Below are 16,585 nucleotides of genomic sequence, written 5' to 3' on the forward strand. Positions count from 1 at the left end.
ACGATTTGAAAATGAAAAAGCTTCTATTCAATTTATTATGATGGCTATTCAGCCATCTCATAAAATAAGTGACCGATTTCATGGGTTTTCATAGCTGATTAACAAAGCATTGAATTCATCTTCCAAATGAAATCTCAATGTCTTTAAGATATCTATCATACTATCCCCTACCAAGTGTCAGTCAGTGGTAAGATGAACTTCGAATAACACGAGTGATATTTTTTTTATGTAGATAAAATCATATATAAATTTTGGTCTAGAAATTGACAGCCTTTAAGATTGTTTTTACCCTATTATTACTCAAATTGATAGAGCGAATAACACATGAAACAATATTTTTATTATTAAATATTTTTCTCGCCTTTGCAGTCAAAATGGTCTTCTTAGATCATGTTATTAAAATATGAATTGTTGCAGATTTTCGCATTTTATTGTCATAGCCATGACTGCATGGTATGCAAAGTCAAGTCATAATTATTTGGTACTGTTGCTACTTTTATTAAGTAATGTTTGCACTTATATTTAAAATTTACATATTTGATTCTAAAGGGCACATAAAATAGCATTCATTACTGAGCAACATTATTTTGACAAATGTGGCAAAAGTTTAAAGTAAATTCTTTCTTACTCTCATCCTCATGTTATTTATTTATGTTGGAAACAGATATTTATCATGTCAAATGACCATCATAATAGGCATTACATGATACTTACATTTTGTTGCCATCAGTATTTAAAACATATTAATCTGATACATTCACAATTTTTAATATGTAGTTATCTCTATCTATTCTTTCGTAAATGCTTATCATTCTTACACATGTGGAATGTTAGAGGAAATTATAGCAAGTTTTCCCCTGGAACATTATTTATATCTTGACCAACTGGTATTGTTATACATGGATTATGTCGATAATGACCTGTTTCAGCTTCGAATAGAATCTGCTGAATTTTCAGTTTAGCAACCGACCGAGAATAATTGTCTGAAATAGAGCGTAACTGTACTGCGACGCTTTGGCAAAATATTTCATACTCATCTAATATACTGATATTATTAATAGAATTGGAATGCGAAGCATCTATAACACTTGAATTTGAGCTTGGCTCATTCGAATTTGTTCTGGTTACTTTCGTATTAATCACCATCGTTTCAGCAGAATGTTGTTTAAACTCGTCTTCAGATTGCTGATTAAATGATTGATATTTGGCACAAGAAACTTCAATATTTCCAATGCTTGCATCAATTTCATTCATATGAGCCTCCAACTGCGAATTGTCTAATTTTTTACAGCTGTATGATTCAATATCATTTTCCCTCGCTTCATCATCCAAATTCGAAATATTTTCCGAAATATCAAGTAAAGTATCACGTTGTATATCTACTTCATCTGGTTTTGCTTTGCACTCGTTTGATTTTACTTGACGAAACTATTAATACATAAAATCAATTACTATTATATATAAACAATTTTTTAAATACCTGACTTTTCCCTCTTGGCAAAGACACATTCTTAAGGAAGCAATTAGCGCGATGAAACCAAAACAATTTTGGGTTGTATAGCGTCCCTTCTTTTTTATGTTTAGTAAGCAACCGCAATTCTTTCGTATATGTTGTTCGGATACTTTTAACTTTTAATCTCACGTCATGCACTGTTAAAGTCGGAACATTTAATTCCTTTATTATGCGCATATACGCTTCATCACGAGCTGCTTTATCCTTATAACTTTTCAAAGCTATATTGAAAGGTATTATTATTTTTCAAAATTGCCTATTTGAATTCAATTTTACCTGGATTCCAAAGACTTTCCTGCTTTTCATATGCTTCTAAAAATTGCAAAACTCGAATGTTTCGATTATCGTTTTGCTTTATCATTTTTAATATTTTATTTGCAGTAAAACCCAATCGAGCATTTCTTAAAGCAGTCACACATGGAGGAACAATCTTGCGGTAACATGTTACAAGCCACAAGTTACCTACGATGTTTCGCATATGTGAGCATGTAGAAGGTAAAAAAATTATATCCACCGAAAATTCTATTTCATTGCTTAGGCGTATAGCACAAGTAGCTGTAATTTTGTATATAGTTCAGATTGTTCCATTAACAAAGCACCAATTAGCAATTTTTATTAAATTAAAATTTACATTGTATATATAAAAGCCAAATATAATAATTTTTTCATATATGGCTTGTTTTTTTAAACTATTCACAATATCGTCAAACAATTACATAATTGTGAATCATAAATTTATTTTCAACTTGTTTCTGTCCAGAGCAAAGAATATATTTTAAAGAAGGGAAACACCGCCCACTTCGAGCTTAACGATGAGAAATTGCTAAAGAAATCATTTTTATTATAACATTTTGGTACACATATTGAATACATGGAATCTTACTACGATTTCATCTTTTGGGGTTGCCGTGTAATATATTAGAGGTATTCAGGCAACTTATTAGTTGCTTAGTTGATTCAAAAACTTCGTATAAAGAAAAATTAGCATTAGCATTAGCAAAATGCGTAGTCCAATTAATTTGTTGTGTGCAAATGCCTTGGCAGCACTCGTATTAACAGCATAAGCGAAACATATGTTAACAGTGAAGTACTCAAATATTCGTAAATTTTAATGTCATTTAAATTTATCATACAATTCAGCATATAACTAAAATTGCAAACGTGTCATATATCAAGAAGTAGAATCAAAGAATACTTGTACAAGAACGGCAACTTAAATGTAAACAAAAAAACCAACCAATACACTCTCAAAATAATTTACTACTACCAAACCAAGCACATTGTTTTGTTGTTGCAACTCGACCCACCACGACTGAAAAGTTTCACCACCCGGAACGGAACGTTTCACCACCACGCACGGTCTTAATTTTTTTTATTACGAAAGAGCAATATAAAGAGGCCAAATTGGGTTTCGTTTAGCTATTTTGACAGGAGAAATGCGACAAAACCTGAAAAACGTAATCAAATTAAACTGAGTTATAAAAAGTAGTGAATAAGTTTCTTTGAAAAAATAATTATATATATTATAATTATCAAAGAATACCTTACAAGAACGGCAACTCCATTGTGAACTAAAATTTATTTTTTCGCACAACAACAATTTGCCGTAGAGCTCTTGAAAGTGTTAGTGAAAAGTGCACTAACACCAGCTGAAATCACTGAAATTTTTCACCTTTTCACCTTTTTCCGATGCTTCGAGTACTTTTGAGAACGGAATATTTCAAAAAGTTTACCACGAAGAGTGTAAGAAAGAGTGTAGTTTTGTTTTTTGGTTTTGATTTTTTGAGAGTGATATAAAATTTCGTTGCGCCAAATCATACAAAATTTACCGCGCAAATATTTAACAAAAAGTAGTTAAAATTGAAAGTAGTAGCATATTGTGTTATTACTGTATAAACACTAATAAATTGTGAAAATAAAGTTTAGTATTTATATAAAAATATGGGAAAAAAGTGTGATAAAGGATGTAAGGAGTTTAAATCCCTTTATAAATTCCCGGACAACAATGAGGAACGAAAGTAAACTTTGCATTTCAGTTTTACGTAAATTTGTGGCATAAGTGTTTTGCATAATTGTTTTACAGTATATGTGGAATACAGTATATGTGGAATACAGTATACGTGGAATAACAAATATGGATGTGTTAATTAAAATATTTGTAAGTAGTAATTCATGTTCGTAATGATAAAGCAATAAAATTATGAAAAACAATTTATAATAAAAACACTGATTTTTTGCAAATAACGATTCCAGATTTTTTTTAATATTATTGAAAATATTAATTTCAATGAAATTATATATAAAATTATTATATAAAAACACAAAAAATCGTTATAAAAATGGTTTTTATATTTCGTGTAGTTCTTATCCTATACCAGAAAATGAAAATTGAATATGAATCTTACTGATCATAAATGTTAAGTAATCTACAAAATAAATGTTTAAATGGATTGTATTTTCAATGGCATGTATTTATTGAAATTTAATTGTACATTAAATTTATTTAAATAAAGGCGTTAAAAATATGTATATCGTATGTAAAAAGTAAATAATTGTTTTTTAGCATAGCTATTTGTGTGAAAATTATTGAAACGTCTGCAAAGACAAAACTAACTTTGTGTTATTATTTGTAGTTAAATATGTTTATTTTTTATTGTTGATCCTTTTTATGTAACTACTCAAATATACTTGTTTTTCTTTATAATTAATTTTTATTTTTGTATTTCATTTAATTCTGATAATTATTTACCAAATTAGAACAGAATGGATGAAGCGCTTAGGAGTAGTTGGGCAAACTAAATATATGTTTGCCGGTAACAATCATTTTTCTGCCGAAATGATGTGTTCTGCACGAATTTCTAAATGCGCAATCCCGGACGTTAATTTAGATTTAAGTTATATTAGTAATTTAAATAAAAATGTAATTAACAACGAAAGTAATGTGGAAAATGAAAAGCAAAATCACCTCTCTAGCATAGGAGTTAGTAAAACCTTTGATAGGAGTTAAATTTCTGTTTGTGGAAGAGAGGTCCAAACAGACAATAGTCTTTCTGAAGCAACTCCCAGAAAAAGAAAACTTAACGAAAAATATTCAGAAATTTTAAAAAAATTAAAAAAGTTAGAGAAGGTAGTTGAAGAAAAAAATGAAATTATTAAAAGTAAAGAAGTAGAAATTAGGGAAAAAAATGAAATTTTAGAAAAAATTAAAGAAGAGAACAAAGAGTTGCTTTTAAAATGTAATACTATTGAAAGTGTTACAAGCAATTTAGATGAACAATAGCATTAGGAGTTTATTTTCTTTCACCCCTAACTTACAGACATTTACGCGTAAGTTTTAATTGGCCATCAGAACGAACCTTACGAGAGTTCGTCATAAGTTGGCCCAAGTCTCCAGGCTGCACGCATAGTAGTATTAAAGCTTTGGAGTTACGAAGTCGTGGCTTCTCATACGAACGAAGATTCGTTTCTGTATCCTGCGATGAAAGGTCACCTTCAGTATGACAGACATAATGACAAAATAGTTGGGCTTGAAGATTTTGGTGGTGAAGATCGTACTTGCAAAATTGCAAGTACTGTCTTGACTTTCATGGTACAAGGAATCGCAGGAGTAAGATGGTCTCAGCCTCTTGCATACTTTTTTGTAAATGGAAGTTGCAAGGGTGAAGTTCTGAAATCGTATGTTATTGAAGTAATTCAACAACTTCAGGGCATTAATCTTTACCCATGCCATTTCGTTTGTGATCAGGGTAGGAACAATATTAAATTAGCTAAGTTATTAGAAGTAGATGTGCATCACCCTTTTTTTAATGTCAATGATGAAAAGATATTCTTTTTTTATGATGCACCCCATTTGATAAAAAGTACCAGGAATTGTTTAGAAAATAGCAGTAATAATGTTATATTTAATAATTGTAAAGTAAGTTGGGAAGATATTGTTCATTTTTTTAATATTGATTCAAAATCAACTATTCGATGTGCGCCTCACTTGACAAATGCACATATTAGGCCCAATTCTTTTCAAAAAATGCGTGTCAGATTTGCTTTTCAAGTATTTAGCAACACAGTTGCATCAGGAATGAGAGCATTGTGTAAATCAGGTTTAATTGATTCAAGTAATACGAGTACTGTTAACACTGCTGAATTTGTTCTGTTTTTTAATAATCTTTTTGATGTATTCAATTCAAGCAGCACCAGTAGCTTAGGACTTAAAAAAGGCTTTTGAGGATCAATTGAACAATTGGATTTTCTGCAAAAAGCCGAAATTTTTCTCAAATCCATTAGATTTGAAGACAACGAAGGTAACAATATTGTTAAGAACTTCTCTTTTATTAAAGGGTGGCTCCTCAATATTAAGAGCCTTCAGCATATATGGCAATATTTAGCCTCTAAGAATTTTCAGATTTTAATGACCAGAAAGCTTTGTCAAGATGTGATAGAACATTTTTTTGGGCAAATACGACGTGGTGGAGGCAATTGTGCAGGCATCACTCCACATTTATTCACTTGCCTTTTTCAGAAGAGATGGGGATTAAGTTATTTGAATTGCATAGTAAATGGCAATACTGAGCAATTAATTGAATTTGACTGTCCTTCTACCGTAGGCCCTACCATTAATTCACTTACTCCAATTTCCCCTGATCAGAGTTTAGAAACTGTATGCAGTGATGCATTAGTGATTGACACGTTCTGGCAGGAGTCTCATATGTTTAGAGAACCCATGCACTGTTTTCTTCATTGTTTTGATTTTGATGTTGATATTGATATGGATGAACGTATATTCCTTAGCAGAAATGCATTTATTTATGTATGCGGGTGGTTATACTTTAAAATTCACAAATCACACAATTGCCAAGCTAACCTACCCTTACCAAATGTTCTTTCATATGAAAACTTTTTTACTCTTGAAAAAGAGTTTGATAACTGTAATTTGGTGCAACCTCCTAAATATTTCGTAGATTATATTCAAAAATTAGATAAAGAATTTTGCAAACACTTTAATAGCAGTTACCAAAAAGTAGGTATAGCACAATTTTTATACCAAAAATTAAAAAATATACGTCCATATGTTTGCTGTCAAAACTGCAAAACAGACAGTATTTTAACTCTTTTTATAAGGGTACGCATATATTTCCTGTTAAAATTTTGTAATAGGGTTCTGAATACACCTGACTATAGGCAAAAGCTCTTGCGTGTAACGCATTTATAGGCTTAGTTTTCCACATGATATTCAGTTGACTTTTACATATAAATTAATTTTTTAAATTAAATTTTTATTTTAATAATTTTTTTGCTTTTAGTTTATGTATATTTAAATTTGCAATTAATTTTTAAAAGTACTGTAATTATTATTCTGTTAATTTTTTTTTTGCAAAAATCTGTAAAAAATTATAACGAAGAAATAATGGTGGATATGCCTCTTGGGGAACCGGCACCTAAACTCGGTAACGCACCTTTATGCATACCTCTTGGGTGGTGTGGAAAATGCATACCAAATCTTGAACTTTGGTCGAATAAACTACATAGCTAAATAAATTAAATGTAGAAATAGGAAAATACGAGGGATGTAAAAAATTTGTTATGGTTCTTTTTTTAAATTTCCACACAATAATGATGAAAGAAAATAAATTTTCATTTAAGTTCTATGCATATTTCTAATATAACAGTTTAGCGAAAGTATTTTACTATTTATTTTAAAATATTAGTAGGTGTGCATTTTATGTTCACATTGAGATAAAAATATATAAAACATAAACATAAGGCGCTACATGATAATAATCATATCCCTAATAAATTTATGTTTTTAAGGTCATTTAAATTCTGAAGAAAATATTCATATATTCTATACATAATCAACACAAAAAAAATTAATGTTTTTAATTTTTATATTATGTAAATATTTATAATATTCATCAAACAGATGAACTAAAAATGTGTAGCATATATCTCGTTTAAATCTTGCATTAATTCTGGTAAATCAATTCTATTTCATTTCATAACAATAATAAATTATGTAAACAACTTGTACTTCTTTTAATTAAACTTAACTAATATTTTTAAATACTTTAGTATTTATATATAAATATATTTTATAATCATAATATAAAATTAAAATTTTTCAATATTAAAATTTAAAAATTGTTAAATTTTATATAAAAATATATCTACTGTTGGAGTATAGTTTGTTTATTTTGTATGATAATTTTTACAAGATTTTATTATATTCAAAAATTTTATTACACAAGCTAATAATAATTTATAGTTTACAAGACATTATTTATATTATAAAATTCTGAAAAAGTTAATCGAAATTGTTTTGTATCTTTACTATAATTTATATGACTTTGTTGGAGGTGGTGGGTCGCGCAGCACAATTTTATTATTTATTAAACTATTATTAATAACTAATTTCCAACAAAACCACCGATTGGCCATCCGACCATGCAGCGATCTTAAACGCGACTGCCTCAAAGCGAAATTGCAAAAAGTACAAGAGCGCATTACGAGCGCGATGCGCTCTGTTGATTCTCTTGATTTCCTACAACATACTCCGCCCGTTGAAAGGACCCTTTCAAAACGTTTAATCGATAGGGAGTGGTGCAATTTTGTGGATAGGCCGCCGAAGCACACCCTGGTTAGTGCGAATATCTACTACGCGAATTCTTCCATCTTTACCTGTTATAGTTTCCACAATCCTGCCCAGTTGCCAGTGTTGTGGAGGAAGATTGTCATTGTGAATAATTACCAAACGACCAACAGTGATATTAGCTTCAGGTTTAAGCCATTTAGATCTAAGCTGCAAAGTGTGTAAATAGTCACGCCGCCACATTTCCCAAAATTGCTGTTTTAAGTACGTAACACGTTGCCAACGAGATAAATATGATATGTTGCTTATTGTATAATTCCTTTCAGGAATTGTAATTAACGAAGAGCCTATTAATAAGTGTGCAGGCGTTAAAGCCTCACCATTGTTCGGATCGTCTGATAATGGAATTATCGGCCAGGAATTTAAAATCGCTTCAGCTTCAATAATCACGGTTTGTAATTCTTCGTAAGTTAGGCTAGATTGTGCCAAATTTTTTAATAATAATGTTTTGAGAGATTTCACCGACGCCTCCCAAAGTCCACCAAAATGAGGTGCTCTTGGCGGAATGAACTTAAACTCAAATCCAGTATTGTTGCTGTACTCTTGCATTTCTCTAAGCCCTTGCTGACTGAAAAATTGTTCTTTAAATTTATTTAGTAGTGTCTGCGCGCCAGTGAAATTTGTTGCATTGTCACAATAAATGCGCTGCGGCAGTCCACGACGTGATATGAATCTTTTTAGGCCTAGAATGAAATTATTAGTGGATAAATCTGATATTAATTCAGTGTGAACTGCTTTTGATGAAAAGCAGACAAAAATTGCAATATAAGTTTTATATGGAACTTTACGACGAATACGATATGTGGTATAAAATGGTCCACATAAATCAACTCCTGATATTAGAAATGGTCGGTTTGCAACTAATCGATCGGCTGGCAGCGAACCCATGATTTGTTGTAACAGCTTCGGTTTATAGTGGAAACAGTGAACGCAGTTACGCATTACCTTTCGAGCTACTTCACGAGCATTAATTATCCATACTTGAGAGCGTATTAGACTAATTAAAACCTTAGGGCCAACGTGCATGTGTTTACGATGTAAGTATTCCACAAAAATTTGAGCAAACCGATGATCACGTGGCAATAAAGCTGGAAATTTTGCATCAAAGCCTATTGGTGCATTGGTCAATCGTCCTCCTACTCGAATTATATTAAATGTTCCGCTTGTAGTGACCGTTTTATCCAAAAAGAGGTTTAGTTTTTGCAGTCTGGATTCAAGATTTTACCCGATTGAAGTGATAATATTACACTGCGATATGTACAATGTTGAAGGTGTGATATAATACGCCAAAATGATTCTTGAAATTCACGCACTGTAATTGGACTCACGTCGTTTACGGTTTGAATTTTGTTTATTGGTACTTTGTTAAAGACCTTGAAAGATATATGATATTATTCGAACAATACGACGAAATGAGGAAAAATCGTCAATAATTTTATTGAATATATGTTCATCGATATCATTGTTGCTACATTTCAAGACTGTAGGTTTTCGTTGTTCAAGGTCCTTTGCGAGAAATTCAGTTTTTGATGTTTCTTTTGGCCATTCTGCTGATTGAAGCGACAAAAACTTTGGTCCACAAAACCAAATCGAATCCTTCAGCTCGCTTGCTCGACAGCCTCGAGATACTATATCAGCTGGGTTTTGCTTACTTGGGACGTGACTCCACCTAATGGCACAGTCCTGCAGTTCAGAAACACTACAAAACAATTTAAAGTTGACGAATGCATCTTCATCCAATGTAACACAATTTCAGAATCTGTCCAAGAAAAGATTTCATTAATAAATGGTAATAGTTTAGGTTTTATTTTGTTCCAAGTTTTACAAAGAAGTACGGCAGCGCATAATTCTAAACGAGGCAGCGATACTGCTTTTATCGGCACCACCTTTGATTTTGATATCAACAACGAAGATTTGTAAAAGCCATTATGCTTTGACCGAATATATATACAACCTCCGAATGCTCGTTGAGAAGCATCGGCAAATCCGTATACCTGACTGTAGCAAGCTGATGATGTTAAAATATATCTTGGCACTTCAATGTGGTTAAGATATTCCAAATCAGATTGAATTTGTATCCATGATTGGTTTAGAAGTGAAGGCAATGGATCATCCCAACCCAGTTGATGAATCCATAATTCCTGTATTAAAATTTTACACCGTATAACAATAGGACTCAATAGTCCTAAAAGATCAAAAATTCGAGCAACAACTGATAAAATAGTACGTTTGGTCGCAGCCTTTGACTCTTGTTGCTTATATTGAAAGCAAAAAACGTCATCTGATGGCCTCCACGCCAAACCGAGAGTTTTGGTAATATCATCTTCGTTTAAAAGAATTTGGTATTCGTCACTTGAGTTTACCCAATTTTTGTGGTTGGAGCTCCATTTTGCCAATTGTAATCCTGCATTTGCTGCTATTTTATTCACTTGTGATACTTTGATGCAAAGCTCTTCAACTGTGTCTGCTCCCGTTAGCAAGTCATCAACATACAAGTCATTGCTCAAAACTGAAGCTCCAATTGGCATCTCCTTTTGATATGCATTTGAAAGGTAAGTCAGGCTTCTGATGGCCAGAAATGGTGCTGCTGACATTCCGTAAGTTACTGTGTTGAGCTGAAAAAGTTGCAGAGGTTCATTAACAGTATTTCTCCAAATAACTAATTGAAAATTACGATCTCTTGGATCAACTACAAACTGTCGATACATTTTTGATATATCCGCAGTCAGTGCATAGCGATGTAAACGAAATGTCAATAATGTCAAAATAATATCCTGCTGAATTGTAGGTCCCACCATTAAGATTTCATTAAGTGATCGACCCGATGATGTGCGTGCAGATGCATCAAAAACGACGCGCAATTTTGTTGTGGTACTTTGAGGCCGCAATATGCAATGATGAGGTATTATATAGTGCGGTGTGATATTGTCAAAGTTGTCGACACGACTCATATGACCTAACATCAAATATTCTTGCATGAACTTAACATAATCCTCTTTGAGAGTCTGCTGGCGCTCTAATCGACGCTCAAGTGAAAGGAATCTTCGTTTCGCCATTTCAAATGATTCACCTAAGACTTCTGGAGACTCTTTAAATGGTAATCGAACTTGTATTTGACCATTGCTTATAATTGTGGTATTTTCTACAAAATGTTTCTCACAATCCAACTCCTCCTTAGAGTAATTAATTTTTTGATCGCTTTCTAATTCTTCAATTTTCCAAAATTTTTGTAACATTGAATCTATATTAGACGACTGAATGTAGTTACAAGTGAGTGCCCGGACAGTAGGCGTATTTATATATTGTGCTCCGATGATCCACCCTAATTCGGTATTTAATAAATATGGAAGGCTGGTGCCTAACGAAATTTTCCCATCTAATATTAATTCAAAAAATCCCTGCGTACTTATTAATAAGTCAATGTGTTGTGGTTTAAAAAATAATGGATCAGCTAAAACAGGAATGGCCTTCAGGAAAATTCCACGATGTTGTGTCTATCAACTGCTCTGGATGGTTCAATGAGATACGTTTAGTGACAGCGAATTGCGATGACCATTCAAATTTTGATATTCGAGATTTTATAGTTGCAGTTATTGAATGGCGAATTTGTGTTCTAACATCACCAATGCCTGACACTTCCTGGTTTATTCGCTTAAATGGTAATTGAAGTTGCTTTGCCATCTTTTCAGTGATAAAACTTATCTCTGAACAAGAGTCCAGTAATGCTCGTATAGGTTGGTATAAACCGTATTTATCCTTAATAAGTACTACAGCTGTGGGAATCAATGATCGTTGTTTAGTACGCGATACTAGAGAAATTGATGGAGATTGCGGAAAATTTAGTTGTCCAGGTGGACTGTCTGACAAATTTGGTCTCACATTTTGCTCGATGGGTTTGAATTTATGCAAACACGTATGATGCATACCATTGCATATTCGACAGCGAGCTGTGGATTGACAATTTTTAACGACGTGCCCTTTGCGTAGACAATTTAAGCAAACAGAAAGATCTTTTACGAATTTGAATTTGTCGTTAAAAGTCAGTTTTACAAACGATGGACATGATCCTAGGCTGTGGTCTCCTCCATTACACTTCATACAATTGATTTTGGTGTTAACAAATGTGGTCAATTTTCTGTTAAAAGAATTATTTTTGGTATCATTTACTTTATCATCATTGCATCTTTTCGAATTGCTTTCCAGAAATTGACATCTTCGACTCAAAAGTGTGTAGCAACTTTCCCAAGATGGCAATGACTCAAAATCTTGCTGAGAATCATAAAAAATTTTAGTTTCGTTATCCACTTTAGACAACACTAAATGAATAATTATAGCGTTCAGAATGTCTGCTTCCGAACCCAACGATAGAAGTGAACCGAATAAAGCAGACACTGTATCTACAATATGCCTGAGTGTGATTGAGTCGCCCTTCGTCATATCTTTAATAAAAAAAAGGGAATTAATATGTTCCATAAAAATTAAGACCTTTTTGTCATATCTCAATTGTAATTGCGTTAGAGCCTTTGTATAATTTTCCTCGGTTATTTGAAATGCTTGTACTACGCTCAACGCTGCACCCGAAAGACAACTTAAAAGATAATTAAATTCATCAATTGTTGTTATCGACGGGTCGTTGTGAATTAAATTTGTAAACGCAGAGAAAAAACGTTTATATTCGCTGTATTTACCATCAAATCTTGGCAATTTCAATGCTGGTAAACGACTATGATGTGAGGAGTTGTTTAAAATGGACGAATTCAATACACTTGATTCATGTATCGGCTTTATTTTTTAATTGTTGATTGTGGCCACAATAAGTGATTTTATGCTGACATATATGTCCTCTAATTTGCTACGCCTATCATCATCCGGACATGCTCGTTCAATTTTACTTTGTATTTGACAAACTTCTGTAAAATACGATTCCAAAATTTGCAGTCGACATTCTAAAATGTTAACATCCACAAACGCTAATTCCTTCTCTACCTTTGCCTTTATGCTTAGCATGTTTCGTTCCACTGATGTTCGCTCTTGTTTTAGTGAAGAGAGTTGCTCAGTTACTTAGTCATTTCTTCGACGAGTCATTTTTGCAAGTAAAACAATAAGTATAATTAAATTCCAAAAGAGTGTGATGATATGCACGCAATTGAGTCGAGTGTGTTTAAAAACCGCTGAATACGAATTTCACTCAAATGCATATGTGCTTGGGTACAAAGTCCGAATAGCGAACTGTTCAAAGTGCCGCTTTTTCAACCAAATAAACAATTAAGACAGCTCTCGATGCCGCCCGTCCTGTCACGATCGCCAAAAATGTTGGAGTATAGTTTGTTTATTTTGTATGATAATTTTTACAAGATTTTATTATATTCAAAAATTTTATTACACAAGCTAATAATAATTTATAGTTTACAAGACATTATTTATATTATAAAATTCTGAAAAAGTTAATCGAAATTGTTTTGTATCTTTACTATAATTTATATGACTTTGTTGGAGGTGGTGGGTCGCGCAGCACAATTTTATTATTTATTAAACTATTATTAATAACTAATTTCCAACAAAACCACCGATTGGCCATCCGACCATGCAGCGATCTTAAACGCGACTGCCTCAAAGCGAAATTGCAAAAAGTACAAGAGCGCATTACGAGCGCGATGCGCTCTGTTGATTCTCTTGATTTCCTACAACATCTACATAAGAAAAACTCATAAACCCGACAATGAATGCGCATGCACCCACTCTTATCAATAGATTTTTCGCTACTAATCATACTGTAATGTATGTAAATTAATAATAAGTATTATTCACCACATACATTTAGAGCGAATGCGCGCACACTCTCCCTTATCAACAGATTTATTGTTACTGATCAATTAGAAAACATGTAAGGCAATAATACGTACCATACACATTTAAAGCAAATGCGCGTACACCCTTCCTCATCAACATATTTTTTGGCACTAAATTTAAAAATTAAGTCTTCGCAGAGAAACACAATTTATCATGGATCACTTAAGTGCTGCCGTATAAAAAAAGTGATTTGGTAGTAGCTTCAGTCTTTGTTATTAATTTCACTTCAAAACGGCATTTAATGCTATTATATCAAAATTGTTTTTGAAATAATGTTTTACACGCTCAAAAAATATTTAAGAAAATATAAATCATTGAATAAGATATATTCAAAACTGTTTTTTCTATTTTATAAAAAAATACGCTTGTACAAAAGTTTGTTGCCGAACATAATAAACCAAAATACTTTAAAATTTATATGAAAAAATTAATTAAAATTATGAATTTGCTGAATACATATTACATTATTAAGCAAACTAAACTGATTAAAATTAAATTTATATATTAATTTATATATTTAATTATCATATGTTTATGTTGTTACAATATATATTTTGTTTACGTGATGTAATATTATTAACCAAATAAGGTACGCACAAGTTATTTTTTTTTATTTTTAGGAAGCATATGATAAGCAAGCAGTAAGAAATTAATATACTGCAACCCCAAAAGAGAGTAATTTGATGTTATCGTGGTAAAGTCACATGTATTCCATACGTGTGCCAAAATGTTATAAATTTCTCCTCGTTTTGATGGAAGTGGACGGAGTTTCTGTTCTTGTAAAAGTATTCTTTGAGTAGAATATTAAATTTTATACTTTTTAATTATATTTTAACCCTCTAAAAATATTATATCTTTAGTGAATTTTATTTATTAATTTATGTTATTATTTTTGAATTTTCTTTTTGAGACACTGTGTGCTCATAGTGCCGACACTTGGTACTGGCAGCACTATTAATCAAATTTTCACTAATCTGAGAATCTTCGAAATAGTAGATTTATTGCTTAGTTTCTTTTCTGAATGCAAATTTTTGTTGTAATCATCTACTAAGCAACTAATCAGTTGCCTGAATACCCCTATTGTTACTACTTATTTATTAATCACATTTGGCTATACACACATTGCAGAAAAGTCTACGGATATCCACAAAAATTTTTTTAAATATCTCATAACTTATTTAATTTTTATTCAAAATAATTTTTCTTTCTGATTCATTTCAACTAAAGAAACAATAATAAAGCACTAATATAACAAATGAATAGTTATTCTTTAAAAAAAAAGTAAACACAATTATTGCAAATGCAACATTTTTTGAAGCAGAAAAAGTCTACGGACTTTTTCATATTTATTATTTACATTAAAACAATTTATATTAACAGAAATCTTAAATTTAATAGCTCTGCATTTAATAACCTCTTTTAAGCGTCTTTGCATGGAATCAACCAGATTTGCAGTGTCCTGTGCGTTTATTTTTAGCTATTATTTCTTGGTGACGTTTCTTAACATATCTTTGCTGGAAATCGTATGCTGGCGAATCTTATTTTCCACACAAATCCACAGAAGTTGAATGGGACTAAGGTGTGGTGATTTTGGTAGTTTGAAGTTGCCTGGGAACATGGTTCAGCAGTCAAATCCGTACAACCGCTAATGTATGCTTAGAATCGTTGTGCTGCTGACACAAAAAGGTTGCCTCAAGCCCTAACATTCTGGCATTTTCTTTCAAATTTATTTTTAGTATATTTTGATACCCACTGAGGTGTATCAATTAAAAAAACATGACAGTATATGCCCCAAAGCACATGGTCTCAGAAAAACTCATAAAGTAGGAAAAATAGCTTATAGACCTGTTATTTGTAACATTAATTCACCTACTTACAACTTATCTACATTTATTCACAAAATATTCTCAAAAATATGTTTCACTTTAAACCGTAGCATTAAAAACTCGTTCGAAGCAATTGAGGTTTTAAAAAAAAACGAATATTCCAGATGGATACATATTAATATCATTAGATGTAATATCCCTGTTTCCTAGCATTCCCAAAACCTTGGTGATAGATATGATTAAAGAATACTGGTGTTTTATAAGTTGTTTTACGACAATTCCAAAAGACATTTTCATAGAAATTATTTTATTTATTTTTAACAATAGTTATTTTAAATTTAATAAAAAAATTATACATCAATTGAACGGTACATCGATGGGAAATCCGGCATCACCATCACTAGCTAACTTCATTATGGAGTTTATAATATCAACAGTTTTAAATAAATTACCATTTGAAGTAACATTGGCTATGTATTATGTTGATGACAGGTTATTTGCAATACCCAAAGACGAAGTTATAAATACGGTTACAGCTTTCAACAATGTGAATCCGCAGGAACCGACATCTTCAGGAAGATTACTGAATTTTTTATCTAATCATCCAATACACCAAAAAATCAACACTGTTAGAAACTTTATAAGCAGAGTCAAAGCTTTAAGTGATGACATATTTATGGAAGCTAATAGAAGAAACAAATTAAAAAAATACTAAATAATAATAACTACCCTAAATATTTCATTAACAAAATA

At 31.6% G+C, this 16,585-nt stretch overlaps 1 protein-coding gene across 1 annotated transcript; it reads right to left on the reverse strand.

Annotated features, from left to right (window-relative positions):
* Window positions 1-477: 477 nt before the first annotated feature.
* LOC119670601 lies at window positions 478-2,139 on the reverse strand. The gene is made up of 3 exons (XM_038080930.1): window positions 1,790-2,139; window positions 1,481-1,734; window positions 478-1,428 (listed from the first exon to the last, which is right to left on the reverse strand). The coding sequence occupies exons 1-3, from the start codon at window positions 1,989-1,991 to the stop codon at window positions 841-843; spliced, it is 1,044 nt and encodes a 347-aa protein (XP_037936858.1). The 5' UTR covers window positions 1,992-2,139; the 3' UTR covers window positions 478-840.
* Window positions 2,140-16,585: the final 14,446 nt, after the last annotated feature.

Source organism: Teleopsis dalmanni, chromosome 1 (assembly GCF_002237135.1).
Source record: "Teleopsis dalmanni isolate 2A chromosome 1, ASM223713v2, whole genome shotgun sequence".
Classification (NCBI taxonomy): Eukaryota; Metazoa; Arthropoda; class Insecta; order Diptera; family Diopsidae; genus Teleopsis; species Teleopsis dalmanni.

Bases quoted from the DNA above. Each gene is read 5' to 3' on its own strand.
- LOC119670601 (XM_038080930.1), bottom strand. From the start codon at position 1,991: ATGCGAAACATCGTAGGTAACTTGTGGCTTGTAACATGTTACCGCAAG. The intron at 1,735-1,789 runs GTAAAATTGAAT...CTTTCAATATAG, and splicing joins GGAAAGTCTTTGGAATCCAG to CTTTGAAAAGTTATAAGGAT. The intron at 1,429-1,480 runs GTATTTAAAAAA...ATGTATTAATAG, and splicing joins TGCCAAGAGGGAAAAGTCAG to TTTCGTCAAGTAAAATCAAA.